Source organism: Hyla sarda, chromosome 6 (assembly GCF_029499605.1).
Source record: "Hyla sarda isolate aHylSar1 chromosome 6, aHylSar1.hap1, whole genome shotgun sequence".
Taxonomy (NCBI): domain Eukaryota; kingdom Metazoa; phylum Chordata; class Amphibia; order Anura; family Hylidae; genus Hyla; species Hyla sarda.
In genome coordinates, this window is record NC_079194.1 from 87570609 (window position 1) to 87589247 (window position 18639).

The following is an 18639-nucleotide window of genomic DNA, read 5'->3' on the forward strand; positions in this document are numbered from 1 at the left end:
ACATAGGACACTATTCCCACTGGGACACAGAACAAACAAACTGGACACCCCACTCCACAAAAGGAGTAGACAGCATAATAAAGCCAAATAGAGTACTAGCCAACGTGGCACACACCACCGTGTGATCAGGATGCTGACCTCATAGGAAACAGTAATATAAAAACATGAAACACAGGACTCGAACTGGATGAGTCAAAATAGACTCCAGGATACCAAACAGGAATTATTACTTACAGAGCACAGGAAAAACTAGATTTAGCAACTAAACAATTACGCCCTTGTAACATAGTTTACAACAGTGGTCTTAAACTGTTGCCCTCCAGGTGTAGCAAAATTTCAACTCCCAGCATTCCCGGACAGCCAATGACTGTCCGGGCATGCTGGGAGTTGAAGTTTTGCAACATCTGGAGGACCACAGTTTGAGACCACTGGTTTGCAAGATGTAATTGTCTGAATCGGCTTCATGTCTCCACCTGCCTGTGCAGTAGACACCATTCATGCAAATGCTTGGTCGGAGAAGGTTTCCTTACCCAATCTGAGAACTATAACCACTTAGCAAACATTACCTCCATGAATTGGCTTTACCCTTGGAATCTTCCTTAGTTTCTGCATCAAACAATGTTTGGTTTCTTCCCGTCCTTACACGGACATTTCATGTTAACGTGCCACGTTAAAGAAGTGAAGAAAGATGCAGATTTACAAAGGAATCCAGTAAAATATTTTCAGAACTGGGACATGGCCGAGCACACAATGCCCATATGTTTGCCATAAAGGGTAAAATGACAGTTTACATTTTACCTTTGATCTGTAGAACAAATTTGGATCTCCGGTGACCTCTTCAGTCGGGTTAACTTCACTTTGAAGAAGAGGAAAAAGCTTAAGCCGTCCGTGTACAGCTGACAGTTCTCCTTACAGAAAATGAGCCGATTGTTCGCCCTGGAAATATCTGATCCAAAGTGTCCTCTGTAATCACAGGATCCTTGTATTCAGTCCTGATACATAACCTTCTCTTTGGTGTCTTCATATGATACTGACACTTCATATTTGAGAATTATTCTAAGGGTTCCTCTATAATATGACTGTATTATTGTAAATTGCAGCTACACCTTCTGCAGTAAGACTATTCCATGCATCTATTACTTTCTCAATAAAGTAATGCTTCCTGATATTACTGCATAAACCGTTGCCCCTCAAATATAAAACTATCTTGTCTTGTGGTAGTTTTTCTTCTTTTAAATATCCTCTCCTCCTTTACCGTATTAATTCCCTTTATGTATATAAAAATGTCATATCATATCCCCCCTGTCTCATGTTTATCCCAAGCTATACATGTTAACCCCACCAGGACCAAGGGCATACAGGTCTGCCGTCACGCCCTAGGACTTAAAGGGGTTATCCACCATAAGGGGATTTTAGCAAGTACCTGGCAGACAGTAATGGACATGCTTTAGAAGGATCTGCTCTTGTCTTGGGGCTAACTGGCTATATTTTGAGATTACCATAACACTGTGGCTAACTTTTTTTGAACTGGTATTTCCTGTTTGAATTTCCTTCTTTGCCTACAAATCCCATAATTAAATTTTCCTCCCTCCCACACATAAGCCACCCCACCCATTGAAACACAAGTGAGCTGCATCCATTCAAAAGACCAGTGGTTTTCAATCAGGGTGCCTACAGCTGTTGCATTAGTTGGAGATTGATCTCTCTCCCACCAAGTGATCCCTCCACCCATTGAAGCAAACAGGCTCCCTGTCAACAGCTGACTAGTCTGAGACAACAGTCATTTTGTATGCTGTTAAAAATAAATATTTGGGTGAAAATCGCATAAGAATTGTGAGAAAACCGTCACACACAGCTACAGACACTATATTATGAGCCCCTGTAGTCATAGTCAAATAAAAAGAAAATCCTGGAATACCCCTTTAACCTCTTAAGGACCAAGGACGTATGAGTACGTCCTTGGTCCTGCTCCCGTGATATAACGTGGGGTCCCATGATGACCTCGCATCATATCACGACGGGCCCGGCGTCATAGTGAAGCCGGGACCCGCCGCTAATAGCGCGCGGCACTGATCGCGGTGCCGCGCTATTAACCCTTTAGCTGTGCGCTCAAAGCTGAGCCACGCGGCTAAAAGTGAAAGTAAAAAGTGCCGGTTAGCTAGTGGGCTGTTCGGGATAGTCACGGCGAAATCGCGGCATCCCGAACAACTTACAGGACAGCCGGAGGGTCCCTACCTGCCTCCTCACTGTCCGATCGCCGAATGACTGCTCAGTGACTGGGATCCAGGCATGAGCAGTCAAGCGGCAGAATCATCGATCACTGGTTTCCTATGAGAAACCAGTGATCAATGTAAAAGATCAGTGTGTGCAGTTTAAAAGGTCCCTATGGGAGCTATAACACTGCAAAAAAAAAGTGAAAAAAAAAAGTGAATAAAGTTCATTTAACCCCTCCCCTATTAAAAGTTTGATTCCCCCCCCCCCCCCTTTTCCCATAAAAAAAACACAGTGTAAATAAAAATAAACATATATGGTATCGCGGAAAAGTCCGAATTATAAAAATATATAGTTAATTAAACCGCACGGTCAATGGCGTACGCGCAAAAAAATAAGTCCTATCAATGCAAAAATTGTATCTTTAAAAACTTCAGATCACGGCGCCAAAAATTAGCCCTCATACCACCCCATACGCAGAAAAATAAAAAAGTTATAGGGGTCAGAAGATGACAATTTTAAACGTATTAATTTTCCTGCATGAAGTTATGATTTTTTCCAGAAGTACGACAAAATCAAACCTATATAAGTAGGGTATCATTTTAATCGTATGAACCTACAGAATAAAGATAAGGTGTCATTATTACCGAAAAATGTACTACGTAGAAACGGAAGCCCCCAAAATTTACAAAACAGCGTTTTTTTTTTAATTTTGTCTCACAATGATTTTTTTTTCCGTTTCACCGTAGATTTTTGGGCACAATGATTGATGTCATTACAAAGTAGAATTGGTGGTGCAAAAAATAAGCAATCATATGGATTTTTAGGTGCAAAATTGAAAGAGTTATGATTTTTTAAAGGCAATGAGCAAAAAACGAAAATGAAAAAACGGAAAACCCCCCGGTCCTTAAGGGGTTAAAACAAAAATGGTACACATAAAAACTACAGACCCCAGCGCAAAAAAATCAGCCCTCTTATAGCCCCGTACGTGGAAAATTAAAAAAAAGTTATAAGGGTCAGAAAATGACAATTTTAAACTAACACATTTTGGTGCATGTAGTTATAATTATTTTAAAGTACTAAAATAAAATAAAACCTACATAATTTGGGTATACTTGTGACCGTATGGACCTATGGAATAAAGAAAAGGTGTTATTGTTACCGAAAATTGCACTGTGTAGAAACGGAAGCCACCAAAAGTTACAAAATAGCTTTTTTTTTCAATTTCACCCCACAAATATATATTTTTTTGTTTTTCAGTAGATTTTGTTATTAAATGATTGATGTTATTACAAGGTACAATTGATGGTGCAACAAAGAAGCCCTCATATATCTCCAGAAGGATATAGGTACTTTGGAGAGAGTTCAGAGCAGAGCTATTAGTACATGTGTTTCAGGATAAAAATTATCAAGAAAAGTTAAAGGACCTTAACCCCGTAAGAACCAAGCCCATTTTGACCATAATGACCAGGCCAATTTTCGGATTTTCCTCCTCCCCTTCCATGACCAGCTTTAGCTTACACGGCTTGGTTGCAAAGTCAGACCCAAAAGGAAAGAAAGGTCCCACTTTATACCCTGTTCCCTGTTTGCCAGTTGACCAAAAAGAAGGGGCATTAAACAAGGTCAGACTGGAGTAAAGTACCATGAAACCCTCTGGTGGGCCCAGGCTCTTTGACAATATTGGGATGCAATTGGGACCAGCAGAAGACAACTCTCCTGGTGGTCCCCGACTATAAGACAATACTGGCATTCAGTGGTCCAGCAGAAGACAACACCTAGGATCTATTTCATTTTGGTTGATACTTTGGTTGATACCTATTGTTGCTACCTTCTATGTGTTCAGCTATAACAACAAAGTTTATCAATTAGGATGCAATTAATATGCATTTTCAATTGTTCAGTATAGAGAATGGACTGCACTTGCATTCTGGTGGGCTCAGAAACCATTGGCTTTAACCCACTACTGGAATCTGAGAACCAGTCTTATGGGCAAACAATATACCTTACAGCTACAGTCACAAACCTGGTTGAAAAGGCAGTCCAATTGTAACACTCATGGTAGGGGTATTAGCGCTGCTGGATGTGGATCCTCCACCCTGTGTGGCAGATGACATGGGCCGTATTGGGGAGCAAAGTCTAAGGTGCCACTGGTCTTCACCAGAGCCCGCCGCAAGGCTGGATGGGCTTGCTGCAGCCTGCGACACCAAGGTCGCTACCCCCGATATGACTTGACCACACAGGTAACTGGGCAAGAAGAGGTACAGAAGAATGAGGCACAGGCATAGTCAGACTTAGCAGATGGTAAGGGCAGACGGCAAAGGTGCGTAGTCAAATAACGTAGCGGAAGGGTCAAATACACGGGCAAGGTAACAGACAATAGGAACGCTTAATCTCAGGCTAGGGGCACTGAAGATCCCTCAGGGAAGTGTGGGAGGTGCAGGGACTCATAGAGTTGTGTCAGGTGTTACACATAAATATGGGCGTACTGGCCCTTTAAAGTTCCAAGCTCTGGCGCGCAAGCGCCCTAGGTGACAGGGACATGCGCACCGGAGCTTAGACACAGTGGAGGGAGTGGCTGGAGCGCATTGTGTAACAGTACCCCCCCCCCCCTTTGGTCTCCCCCTTCTTTTGCGGTTCAAAAATTTACTGAGAAGGTCACGATCTAGGATATTGTCCTCTGGCTCCCAATATCTCTCCTCCAGACCGAATTCTTCCCAATCCACAAGAAAAAAGCATTTTCCTCCGATAAATTGGAGTCCAAAATTCCTTTAACAACATAAACATCAGAGGTACCAGAGATGGGAGTAGGTGAGATGTCTTTTTTTTAGAAAAGCGGTTGTGGATGACAGGCTTCAAGAAGGAAACATGGAAGGAATTCGGGCAGATGGAGAGAATAGGCCACAGGATTTAACCGTTTCTTGATTTTATAGAGACCTAGATAGCGAATGCCCAGTATATAACTGAGTACTTAGAAGCGGATATATTTTGCTGACAACCAGACTTTTTCACCAGGAGAGTACTTGGGAAAAGAAAGTCTTTTCTTGTCCACTTGAGACTTCATACAACTCGTAGCATGCAGAAGAGAGGAACGTGTCTTCTGTCAGATGGTGGAAAAATTCTGCACTTGCTCGTCAACCACAGGAACTCCGGAAGAAGACAAGGGAAGAGGAGGACGAGGAGGAAGTCCATAAACTACGAAGAAAGGCGAAGTTCCAGTGGATTCAGAATCCTTATGGTTGTATGAGAACTCCACCCAAGGAAGCAAATCTACCCGGTCATTGTCACTTATGTGCAGAGGAGTGCACTCTAATCTCGCCCGCTCCCCTATCCCTGCCTACTTGCATACCTGCCCTAAATGACAGATCTGTAACCATGAAGACAGTCCCTTCCTGTATACGTGAGGGGCATAATAGTCAAAACAATAAACTACAATGAAACTGACTAGGTCCGGAATCAGTGGGATAACAGACAGACTAACAAAATATAACTAAACACTCACACAATAGTCCAGAGTCAACTAACCGCGTCAAAGCCATGAGAAGTCAGAAGTACCAAGTTGCTAATATCAGAGAGAAGTCGAGATCATAGCCAGAGATGCCGGATATAAAGGAGAAACTGGGAAAATACGCTAGTTACTGGAGCAAATAGACTCTTTCACAGGCGCTGACTGAGAGCCAACTGCTGGGTTAAATAGGCAACTCACAAGTGCCCTCATCAAGCGGTCAGCTGACCAGCTAGACGGCTAGGTGTAACCCGGCAAAAAAAATAAACAAAGAACCTGTCAGAACCTTTTAACCCTATAAGTTCTGACAGTCGTCTTGACGAGCAGAAATGAAATGATGGAGATAGTCTCCCAAGACTTGATTCACCCTCTCAATCTGTCCATTGGATTGAGGGTGGTAGGCATAGGAAAAAATCCAGCTTGACTTGGAGACGTGAGAAGAGAGCCCGCCAGAACTTGGAGACGAACTGGACTCCATGGTCAGATACAATATGTGAAGGCAAACCATGTAAACGGAAGATGTGGCAAAGGAAAAGTTGAGCCATTTTAGAGAATCTGTCCACTACCACGCAGACAACTGTATTGCCACTGGAAGGTGGAAGGTCAGTAATGAAGTCCATAGCAATATCGGTCCAGGGGAGCTCTGGAACAGGCAAAGGATGTAGAAGACCTGCAGGTTTAGAACAAGGGGTCTTGTCCCAAACACAGACTGAACAGGAATGGACAAAATCAACAACATCTTGTTTTAAACTAGGCCACCAATATTGTCTGGAAAGGAGCTGTAGGAACTTATAAGTTCCAGAATGACCGGCCAGAAGAGAGGAGTGGCCCCATTTCAAGACTCAGAGTCTTAAACGGGGAGATACGTAAGTCTTCCCAGGAGGCAGGTGTTGAAGACTTGCTGGTGCTGCAGAGATGAGACCTTCAGAAGGAATAATATGTTGAGGATGGGATTGCTGGTCTTGAACATAAGAGGATCTGGATAGAGCATAAGCTTGTAAATTCTTCTCTGCTGGACAGAAGTGGATGAAGAAGTCAAATCTGGAGAACAGAGACCAACGAGCCTGCCTAGGGTGAGACAATGGGCAGTCTGTAGATGGAGAAAATTTTTGTGATCAGAATGAATAGTAACTGGATGTACCGAGCCCTCCAAGAGATGACGCCATTCTTCCAAAGCCAGCTTTATTGCCAAGAGCTTGCAATCTCCAATGGCATAATTTTTCTCCGCAGGAGAGAAGGTCTTAGAGAAAAAACGCTGGTTACAATTTTTCCATTAATGGACTTTTGTGTTAAAATTGCACCAGCTCCAACAGAAGAAGCATCAACTTCCAAAAGAAATGGCTTGCTTGGATTGGGTCTTTACAAAACTGGATCAGAAGCAAAGGCAGATTTTTACATTTTGAAAGCTTCTTCAGCCTCTGGATTCCAAACCTTCGGGTTAGCAGGCTTCTTAGTGAGAGAAACGATGGGTGCTACCAAGGTGGAGTAATGAGGGATAAATTGCTGATAGTAACTGGCAAAGCTGAGAAAGTGCTGAATAGCTTTCATGCATGAAGGACGAGGCCAGTCCAGTACAGCGGACAACTTGTTAGGATCCATTTGAAGACCTTGACTGGTGACGATATACCCCAGGAATGGAAGCCTGGTTTTCTCAAAAGTACACTTTTCCAGTTTAGTATAGAGATGGTTGTCTCGGAGACGTTGTAAAACTTGGCAGAGCTGGAAGCGATGAGTCTGAACATTAAGCGGGTAGATAACAATGTCATCCAAGTAGACAACAACACAGAAGTATAAAAGATCACAAAAAATATAATTGACAAACTTCTGGAAGACTGCTGGAGCATTACAAAGTCCAAATGGCATCACAAGATACTCGAAATGTTCATCACCAGTATTAAACGCAGTCTTCCATTTGTCTCCTTCTCGTATGCAAATCAAATTATAGGCCCCACGAAGATCAAGCTTGGAGAAGTATTGGAGGAAAAAAACTGCGTTGGCGCTCCCAAGGAAGTAACCCACGTTGTGGGTATTGATGCAAAATAATTTATTCTTACAGCATTAGAAATAAAAGAAAATAATAATAAATATAAACAAGACTAGTTTCGGTAGTCACAGCTCCCTTTTTCAATTGCAGGTGGTTGCTGTATGGCAAGGTAACAGGTATATGTGTTTAAATACATGAGAAAATGGCGCCAAAACCAGGTGAGCTGGTGATGTCATGTGGGGTGGATACCTGGGCCAGGCAGGGCCGGGCATTAAAGACCTAAATAATAAAACATATTCAAAGAAGGGGCATGAAAACCACATGCACTGTACAGACATGAACTTTTCAAACGCTGCATACTGTACAAAAGATACATAGATGACATCTTCATCATCTGGGACAGCTCCAAGGAAAACCTTAACAACTTCCTCATGTCCCTCAATGAAAACTCCTGGAACATCCAATTCACCTTTAACCACTCAGGGGACTCCATTGAATACCTGGATGTCATTGCCTACCACACTGAGGACAACCAGGTCCAGACTAAGACATACTTCAAGTCAGTGGATGGGAACAGCTACCTCAACTATGACAGCTGCCACTTTAAGAAGTGGACCCAGAACATCCCCTTTGGTCAATACAAAAGAATCAGAAGAAACTGCACCGAACCCTCTGATTTTGTGGACCAAAGTAGAATCCTGGACCAGCGCTTCCAATCCAAAGGCTACCTCACCTCACTCATCAACCAGAGCAAACTCAAGGCTAGCAAATTTTCACAGAAAGAGTGTTTAAAACCTAAGGTCACCAACACTGACCAGCCTGAACATACCGACTCCCTCAACTTCATCACTACCTACAACGATGACCACAAAAACATGAAGAAAATCATCACAGACCACTGGAAAACTCTCCTGCTGGACCCCTTCCTCAAAGACATTTTGCAACCCAGACCTAATATCACTTTCAGGAAGAACAAATCTCTCAAGAATATGCTGGCAACCAGTAAATTGAAAGCACCTAAGAAACAAATTACCCTGCTGGACACCCCACCTGTCACCAGCTCAAATAAGTGCAGCAAACCCCTCTGCAAATGCTGCAATAACATTGCGAACAAATGCACCCAGTTCACCTGCAAGATCACCAACATCACTTACCCCATCAGGAGCTTCATCAACTGCAGCACCTCCTGATCTTCCTCCTTGAGTGCCCCTGTAGTCTTCAGTACGTCGGGCGTACCATCCAGCCATTGAATCAGCGCATTAACAAGCACAGATCCAATGTCACCAAGGGGTACCAACTCGACAGTGTCTCCAGGCATGCATCGGAAAAGCACAGCAGCAATTTCAGGTGTCACACCATCACACCCATCTAACACATCTCCGCTGACACTGCCCACCGCTTTGCAGTACTGAGGAAACGTGAAAACTTCTGGATCTTCACCCTCAAAACTTTGACACCATCTGGTCTGAATGAATACATCGAAAATGTCACGTAATACATACGTCCAGATAACGCAATGACATCCGCACCAGATGCCTCCTCACTGCGGGACAAGCTGACAGCAAGCCGCCACCAAAATCACCTGTCTCTCCCCTCCCCTTCTAACCCTTTACTTCCCTATAGGTTTACAGCTCATCCATGACAATTTCCTAGTCCGTACCAGATGCCTCCTCACGGCCGCACCAGATGCCTTCTCACTGCGGGACAATCTGACAGCAAGCCGCCGCCAAAATCCCCTCCCCTTCTACCTCTTTACTCCCCTATAGGTTTACAGCTCCTCCATGACAATTTTCAAGTCCGTACCAGATGCCTCCTCACAGCCGCACCAGATGCCTCCTCAATGCGGGACAAGCTGACAGCAAGCCTCCTTTTGGGGAAGGGAGATACCACCTGTCTCTCCCTTCCCCTTCTACTTCCTTACTCCCCTACAGGTTTCCAGCTCCTCCATGACAAGTTCCGAGTATGCTCCGGACTTCGAGATCAGATGACAGCCCGCCTGGACGATGATAAAGTCTGACACCGGCATCTTGACAGCACTACAACACATCCTTCTTCATGATTGGTCGCCACCAGGACCTGCCCAGCAGCTATTGGTCGTATTATTCAAAATGGATTTGCCACTGACACCTCTAGGAATCGCCCGTAGAGGATATACACGTCTTCACTCTGATTGGACGCCACCCGAACTGATCTAACAGCGATTGGCTGACGTTTTTTGAACTTTTTTGAACTTTGTTCCACCGCCACCAGTGACTAAGACTTGCAACCCGGACTTATACATCACCCCTCTGATTGGCTCATCTAAGATCCTGGACAGCCAATCATCATCCCGCCCACTCTCTTTGGACTTATCCCCATACGGCTCATGTTCCCCTATGACATCGTAACTGTACTCAGCATAGTATGGCTCGCTCCTGATTGGCCGCCTCCTCACCTCTCGCAGCAAGTGGCCAATCAGCTTCAAGGGGCTCGTCTCCATTCATTCCCCACAGCAGCAACCCTGCACAGCGATGACAGCCTCCACCTACTGCCTCCTGATTGGTCCCACGGACGCCAGAAGCTTCCTGATTGGTCGCCACTACGGACAATTCTCACGGTTCAGTTTGAACTTCCAAATACTCCTGTAAAAGGTTATACCTATGATTTTTACATGTTTTATGTGGTTTTCATGCCCCTTCTTTGAATATGTTTTATTATTTAGGTCTTTAATGCCCGGCCCTACCTGGCCCCGGCATCCACCCCACATGACGTCACCAGCTCACCTGGTTTTGGCGCCATTTTCTCATGTATTTAAACACGTATACCTGTTACCTTGCCATACAGCAACCTCCTGCAAAAGCGCAGTTTTATTCCTCCAATACTTCTCCATTACTCTATGGACTCTCCTCTTGGCTCCGTCCTCATGCTGCTGGCCTGCATACCAAGCTACCATCACCGGCAAGGAACACAATACCCCCACCTGGGTACCCACCTATACCAGATAAAGACCTACACCGCACCCGGCGCTACCTCTGCTTTTTTCCTCCATTTTATTGCTAAGCTTGGAGAAGATCCTCACCCCATGTAGACGATCAAATAATTCCGAGATCAAAGGAAGTGGGTAGCAGTTTTTTGACAGTAATCTTGTTCAAGCCATGGTAGTCGATGCAAGGTCGCAAAGATCCATCCTTTTTTCCACAAAGAAGAATCCTGCTCCAGCAGGGGAGGATGTCTTTCTGATAAATAATTTCTGTAGATTTGCTTGGATGTAATTAGACATGGCCTGGGTTTCGGGTACAGACAAAGGTAATACTGCCCCGAGGAGGTTTGGTTCCGGGCAATAAGTCGCTAGGACAATCGTAGGGACAATGTGGTGGTAAAATTTCAGCTTGTTTCTCACTGAAGATGTCAGCAAAGTCCTGAAGGAACAATGGCAGACCTGGCAGGGGAGTAGAAGGAGACACCAACTTGGATGGAAGAGTATGAAACAGTTGTTACGGCAGTAGGTTCCCCAACAAAGCACTTCTTTACTCTTCCAATCAAGATGCGGGGCATGTAGTTGTAACCAAGGAAGACCAAGAAGAAGAGTGGAGGTACAATGTGGAAGTACATAGAAGGACAATTTTTCTTTATGCAGAACTCCAACCTGCATAGATAAGTGTTTTGTGCGGAAAAAGATAGTACAGTCCAGATTTTCTCAGTTGACCGATGAGATGTACAAAAGCTTCAGAAGACGGGATACTGGCAGACGATACCTATGTATTAAGGAGGCATCGGTAAAGTTTTCCGCGTAACCAGAGTCCAGGAAGGCAAGAACGGAAATAGGCTCTTTGGAGAGTAGAGAAAGATGGACCATCAAATTCAAGCGTGGAGAGCAGGGATTCACACCTAGGGAGGCCTCTCCTACAAATCCTATGTGCGAGCTGTCACGATGCCGGCTGGCAGGAGGTGGATCCTCTGTGCCAGAGAGGGATTGGCGTGGACCGTGCTAGTGGACCGGTTCTAAGTCACTACTGGTTTTCACCAGAGCCCGCCGCAAAGCGGGATGGACTTGCTGCGGCGGTAGTGACCAGGTCGTATCCACTAGCAACGGCTCAACCTCTCTGGCTGCTGAAGATAGGCGCGGTACAAGGGAGTAGACAGAAGCAAGGTCGGACGTAGCAGAAGGTCGGGGGCAGGCGGCAAGATTCGTAGTCAGGGTGGATAGCAGAAGTACTGGTACACAGGCTTTTGGACACACAAAACGCTTTCACTGGCACAAGGCAACAAGATCCGGCAAGGGAGTGCATGGGAGGAGGTCAGATAAAGGCAGGGAGCAGATGGAAGCCAATTAAGCTAATTGGGCCAGGCACCAATCATTGGTGCACTGGCCCTTTAAGTCTCAGGGAGCTGGCGCGCGCGCGCCCTAGAGAGCGGAGCCGCGCGCGCCAGCACATGACAGCAGGGGACGGGAACGGGTAAGTGACCTGGGATGCGACTCGCGAGCGGGCGCGTCCCGCTGTGCGAATCGCATCCCCAACGGCCATGACAGTGCAGCGCTCACGGTCAGCGGGACTGACCGGGGAGCTGCAGGGAGAAAGACGCCGTGAGCGCTCCGGGGAGGAGCGGGGACCCGGAGCGCTAGGCGTAACAGTACCCCCCCCCTTAGGTCTCCCCTTTTTTTTGTCCGGTGACTGCCTCCCCTGGGATGAGGACACCGGGAAGGAATGGATGGTTTCCTCAATGGCAGGCAGTACAGCAGGAGTGGGAATGGGGAGGGAGGGCAGAGGGCGAGGTCTGGCACGGGGCAGTGTGACACCAGGACGAGGGCCATGAGGAGGCACCGAGGCTTGCCTGAGTGGACTGGGAGGGGGAGAGAGGCATTTTCTGTGGCAGGCAGAGTCCCTAACGACCTTAGGGGGGCCGGATACAGGAGGAACCACAGGGTCACGGCAGGGAGTACTGGGAACCGGTTTAAGGCAGTCCTTGGAACAAGAGGGACCCCAACTCTTGATCTCCCCAGTGGACCAGTCCAGGGTTGGGGAATGGTGTAGAAGCCAGGGTAGTCCAAGGAGAATTTCGGAAGTGCAATTGGGAAGGACCAAAAATTCAATTTTCTCGTGATGAGGTCCGATGCACATTAGGAGGGGCTCCGTGCGGTAACGCACGGTGCAATCCAACCTGGCTCCGTTGACCGCGGAAATGTGGAGTGGCTTGACAAGACGGGTCACCGGAATGCGGAATTTATTCACCAAGGACTCCCGAATAAAATTCCCAGAGGCACCAGAATCCAGGCAGGCCACGGCTGAGAGGGAAGAGCTGGCTGAAGTAGAAATCCGTACAGGCACCGTGAGACGTGGAGAAGCCGACTTAGCATCAAGAGACGCCACACCCACGAGAGCTGGGTGCGAGCGTGCGTTTCCCAGACGTGGAGGACGGATAGGGCAATCCACCAAAAAATGTTCGGTACTGGCACAGTACAGACAAAGATTCTCTTCCTTACGGCGATTCCTCTCTTCCAGGGTCAGGCGAGACCGATCCACTTGCATGGCTTCCTCGGCGGGAGGCCTAGGCGCAGATTGCAGTGGAGACTGTGGGAGAGGTGTCCAGAGATCTAAGTCTTTTTCCTGGCGGAGCTCTTGATGTCTCTCAGAAAAACGCATGTCAATGCGAGTGGCTAGATGAATGAGTTCATGCAGGTTAGCAGGAGTTTCTCGTGCGGCCAGAACATCTTTAATGTTGCTGGATAGGCCTTTTTTAAAGGTCGCGCAGAGGGCCTCATTATTCCAGGATAGTTCAGAAGCAAGAGTACGGAATTGTATGGCGTACTCGCCAACGGAAGAATTACCCTGGACCAGGTTCAGCAGGGCAGTCTCAGCAGAAGAGGCTCGGGCAGGTTCCTCAAAGACATTTCGAATTTCCGAGAAGAAGGAGTGTACAGAGGCAGTGACGGGGTCATTGCGGTCCCAGAGCGGTGTGGCCCATGACAGGGCTTTTCCAGACAGAAGGCTGACTACGAAAGCCACCTTAGACCTTTCAGTAGGAAACTGATCCGACATCATCTCCAAATGCAGGGAACATTGCGAAAGAAAGCCACGGCAAAACTTAGAGTCCCCATTAAATTTGTCCGGCAAGGACAGGCGGAGGCTAGGAGTGGCCACTCGCTGCGGAAGAGGTGCAGGAGCTGGCGGAGGAGATGGTTGCTGCTGCTGTAGCTGAGACTGAATCTGCTGTAGCTGCGACTGGAGTTGCTGAGTCATGGTGGTCAAGTACGACAGCTGGTGATCTTGTTGGGCAATCTGTCGGGCTTGCTGGGCGACCAGTGTGGGGAGGTCGGCGACAACAGGCAGAGGAACTTCAGCGGGATCCATGGCCGGATCTACTGTCACGATGCCGGCTGGCAGGAGGTGGATCCTCTGTGCCAGAGAGGGATTGGCGTGGACCGTGCTAGTGGACCGGTTCTAAGTCACTACTGGTTTTCACCAGAGCCCGCCGCAAAGCGGGATGGACTTGCTGCGGCGGTAGTGACCAGGTCGTATCCACTAGCAACGGCTCAACCTCTCTGGCTGCTGAAGATAGGCGCGGTACAAGGGAGTAGACAGAAGCAAGGTCGGACGTAGCAGAAGGTCGGGGGCAGGCGGCAAGATTCGTAGTCAGGGTGGATAGCAGAAGTACTGGTACACAGGCTTTTGGACACACAAAACGCTTTCACTGGCACAAGGCAACAAGATCCGGCAAGGGAGTGCATGGGAGGAGGTCAGATAAAGGCAGGGAGCAGATGGAAGCCAATTAAGCTAATTGGGCCAGGCACCAATCATTGGTGCACTGGCCCTTTAAGTCTCAGGGAGCTGGCGCGCGCGCGCCCTAGAGAGCGGAGCCGCGCGCGCCAGCACATGACAGCAGGGGACGGGAACGGGTAAGTGACCTGGGATGCGACTCGCGAGCGGGCGCGTCCCGCTGTGCGAATCGCATCCCCAACGGCCATGACAGTGCAGTGCTCCCGGTCAGCGGGACTGACCGGGGAGCTGCAGGGAGAAAGACGCCGTGAGCGCTCCGGGGAGGAGCGGGGACCCGGAGCGCTAGGCGTAACACGAGCGTTTCCCAGTGACTGTGGACGCAGAGGACAATCTCTGTGGAAATTATCTGCACTGGCGCAATAAAGGCAAAGATTCTCAGCTTGTCTGCGGATTCTTACCTGCAGGGTCAGACGAGACCGAACCACCTGCATAGCCTCCACAGCAGGAGGCAACGTAGAAGGTTGCGGTGGTTGCTGGAAGACGGATGACAGGCAAGGAAAGAGCTGAGGTTCGAGAAGACTCCCTTTCATGACATAGTTCCTCACGTTGTTCAGAGAAACGAATATCAATCTGAGACACCAATTGTATGAGTTCATTCAGGGTGGTGGGCAATTCCCGGGCAGCAAGGACATCCTTGATGTGGCTAGAAAGTCCTCTCTTGAAAGTGGCGCAAAGAGCTTCATTGTTCCAGGATAACTCCGATGCCAGGGTACTAAATCAGATGGCATACTCGCCCACAGCTGTCTCAGCGGAGGAAGCTCAAGCAGGTTCTTCAATGACTCTTCGGAATTCTGACAGAAAAGCCTGGAAATTAGTAGTGAGTGGATCACTGCGATCCCATAGCGGGGTTGCCCAGGCCAGGGTCCTTCCAGTTAAGAGACTGAGGACAAAGGCCACCTTTGCTCGTTCCGCCATTCTATGTGCATGGAGCACTGTGTCACGAAACCACAGCAAGACTTGGGATCCCCCTCATACTTCCTTTCTCAGGAAGAGAAAAACGGAGCTTAGATCCTGAGATGACTGCAGGAGCGAGAGGCAACACTGGAGCAGGAGGAGGCTGTGGCTGCTGCGGCTGTTGTTGAGCAGATAGCAACTGTTGCATCATGGCGGACAATTGGTTTAACTGTTGTGCCTCCTGGGCCAACTGCTGCTACTGGTGAGCCACGATAGAGGCGAGATCCAAATTAATAGACAGCGGAACCCCATTGGGATCCATGGCCGGATCTTGCTGTAACACTCACGTTAGTGGTGCTGCTGTATGTGGATCATCCAACCTGTGTGGCAGATGACAGGGGCCGTATCGGGGAGTGGAGTCTAAGGTGCCGCTGGTCTTCACCAGAGCCTGCCGCAAGGCTGGATGGGCTTGCTGCGACAGGCAACACCCAGGTCGCTATCCCTGATATGACACAACCACACAGGTAACTGGGCAAGACGAGGTACAGAAGAATGAGGCACAGGCATAGTCAGACTTAGCAAAGGGTCAGGGCAGGTGGCAAAAGGTGTGTAGTCAAATAACGTAGTGGAAGAGTCAAGACAACAGACAATAGGAATGCTTAATTTCAGGCTAGGGACACTGAAGATCCGGCAGGGAAGTGTGGGAGGTGCAGGGACTTCTAGAGTAGTGTCAGGTGTTACACATAATTATGGGCATACTGGCCCTTTAAATTTCAGAGCTCTAAGAGATGGGGACACGCGCAACGACAGATGTGAATCCCAGCCCCGCTGGCAGCAATGGAGAGGGGAGCAATGCGCTCATGGCCAGCACAAGTGGCTAGAGCGTATTGTGTAACACCAATCTTTAGGCATCCTGTTATAGAGCAGGAGGAGCAGAGCCGATTTGATATACTGTATCATTTTGGGGAGGATGTTCCAAGATGACTTATCATTTATTCATGTAATCCTCTGCTTATTATCTGCTAAGTAGTCATGTGGATGGCCCTTCAGCTCTCCATCTATGCTCCCTTTTACATAGCTGTCAATCACTGAATAGGACCGCCTAATGCGTAAATGTCCTAACTATAAAAATATATCATTAATTAAGCCGTACGGTCAATGGCGTACGCGCAAAAAAATTCCAAAGTCAAAAAAAGCGTATTTTGGTCACTTTTTATACCATTAAAAAATGAATAAAAAGTGATCAAAAAGTCCAATCAAAACAAAAATCATACCGATAAAAACTTCAGATCACGGCGCAAAAAATGAGCCCTCATACCGCCCCGTACGTGGAAAAATAAAAAAGTTATAGGGGTCAGAAGATGACATTTTTAAACGTATAAATTTTCCTGCATGTAGTTATGATTTTTTCCAGAAGTGTGACAAAATCAAACCTATATAAGTAGGGTATCATTTTAACCGTATGGATCTACATAATAATGATAAGGTGTAATTTTTACCGAAATATGCACTGCGTAGAAACGGAAGCCCCCAAAAGTTACAAAATGGCGTTTTTTTTCAATTTTGTCGCACAATGATTTTTTTTTCTGTTTCGCCGTGCATTTTTGGGTAAAATGACTAATGTCACTGCAAAGTAGAATTGGTGACGCAAAAAATAAGCCATAATATGGATTTTTAGGTGGAAAATTGAAAGGGTTATGATTTTTAAAAGGTAAGGAGGAAAAAACGAAAGTGCAAAAACGGAAAAACCCTGAGTCCTTAAGGGGTTAAAATATATATCAATCTGCTCATCTCCTCCTGATCTATAACATGATGCCTTCAAATTAAACTGCATTTTCAATGTAATCAATTCCCTATAAAACATTAACTTCTCTTGGTTTTAGTTTTCTTGACTGTAAATGATTGAATCCACTTTTAGTTACTGTGTAGAAAACGACTGTCTTTCTGTTCTGCACATAGCTGTCTAAATGACCCGGCTGCATCTGTTCCTCTGTCGTTTTTGGTCTCCTAATTTTTCTGAAGTGAATCTTTAAATCTCTTCCAGCTGTCGGTATTCAAATGAAGCTCGAATTTTTCCAAAGAAAGTTCTCAATTGCCAGCAGACAGGTAAGGAAAAGTCACTTGTTGTTCTGCTAAATATAATGTTTTATTTGCATTTTTATGCCTGTGTCACTTGTGTTTCCTGTCTTTTTTTTTTTTTTTTTGGTATGTCTGTACTCTGTTTCTCTAATATGATTATATCCAATATGGAAAAGAACAGTGTGTGTCCTGGAGGGATATGAAAGGGCACTAAATTAGCATAAGAATGGGGTAAGCAAAATGTATAACAAAACACAAAAACACAAACTTGTTTAACCTAAGCTTGAAGAAATAACATCATATTCATGTCTTTCAATAGGTTATCTAAGAAGTCTTATTGTTCATCGGTACTTGCATTCAACTAACCACATAGTCAAAAACCTTGTAGCAGCCGCACATGTTTTTATTCTATGTCAGAGTTGTTGTTTTTTTTTGGCTTCCAGAAACCATATTGAAAAACTGCAGTCATTTTCTGTAAAACGTGCAGTATTGTTACATGGGAAGGTACCACTACAGTATATACAAATACACCCTGAGATTATGGACATTCAGTGTTTTAGACCTCATCTTGGCATGTAAAAATTCTGTTTGATGACTCCAAAAATATCCAACTTGGCTTTTCTTTCCACTTTGAATTGTGTTGAATTCAATGGGAAAATGTAAATTTACATGTTTAATTATACGACCATAGTTATAACATCAGGAACTTGTTTTGTGCTATTTCTACTTAAAAGGCTTTTTGAATGTTTCTAAGGCTGTTTCCACTCTGTATTTTTTCTGGCAGTTTTTGGAAAACTGGCACTGCAGTTTTTGAGCCAAAGTCAGAAGTGGATCCATAAGGAAGGAGAAATATACGGCTAGGTTTCCACTTGGTTTTTTTTTTGTTTTTTTTTTACAAAAAGGCCAATAAAAACGCCCATTCTGCCGCATGGCATTTTTTTTTTTGTGAAAAAAACGATGCAGCCAGATGTTAGCTGCAAGTCAATAGTAAACTGCAAAAAATGGCAAATGCACTTGACGTTTTTCAGACTGGCGTTTTTTTTTTATCCTTTTGGCGTTTTTGGGCTCCTTGGCAGTTTTTAAAAAACCACCTCTTGTTGAGACTTTGGCATTCTTTCGGGAAAATCTTGGCGTTTTTCTGCCAAGAAAAACGCCATGTGGGTTTTAACTTTGACATTTTTCGGGCGTTTTTTATTCTCTTTTGGACTTTAGCG

At 46.1% G+C, this 18639-nt stretch overlaps 1 protein-coding gene across 1 annotated transcript in view; it reads left to right on the plus strand.

Annotated features, from left to right (window-relative positions):
* Window positions 1-18639, plus strand: part of CACNA2D3 (calcium voltage-gated channel auxiliary subunit alpha2delta 3) — a 1201789-nt gene that overhangs the window by 1011477 nt on the left and 171673 nt on the right. Inside the window, exon 28 of the mRNA XM_056524384.1 lies at window positions 17391-17452. Within this exon, the coding sequence (XP_056380359.1) occupies window positions 17391-17452 (62 nt within the window). The remainder of the gene's footprint in view (window positions 1-17390; window positions 17453-18639) is intronic.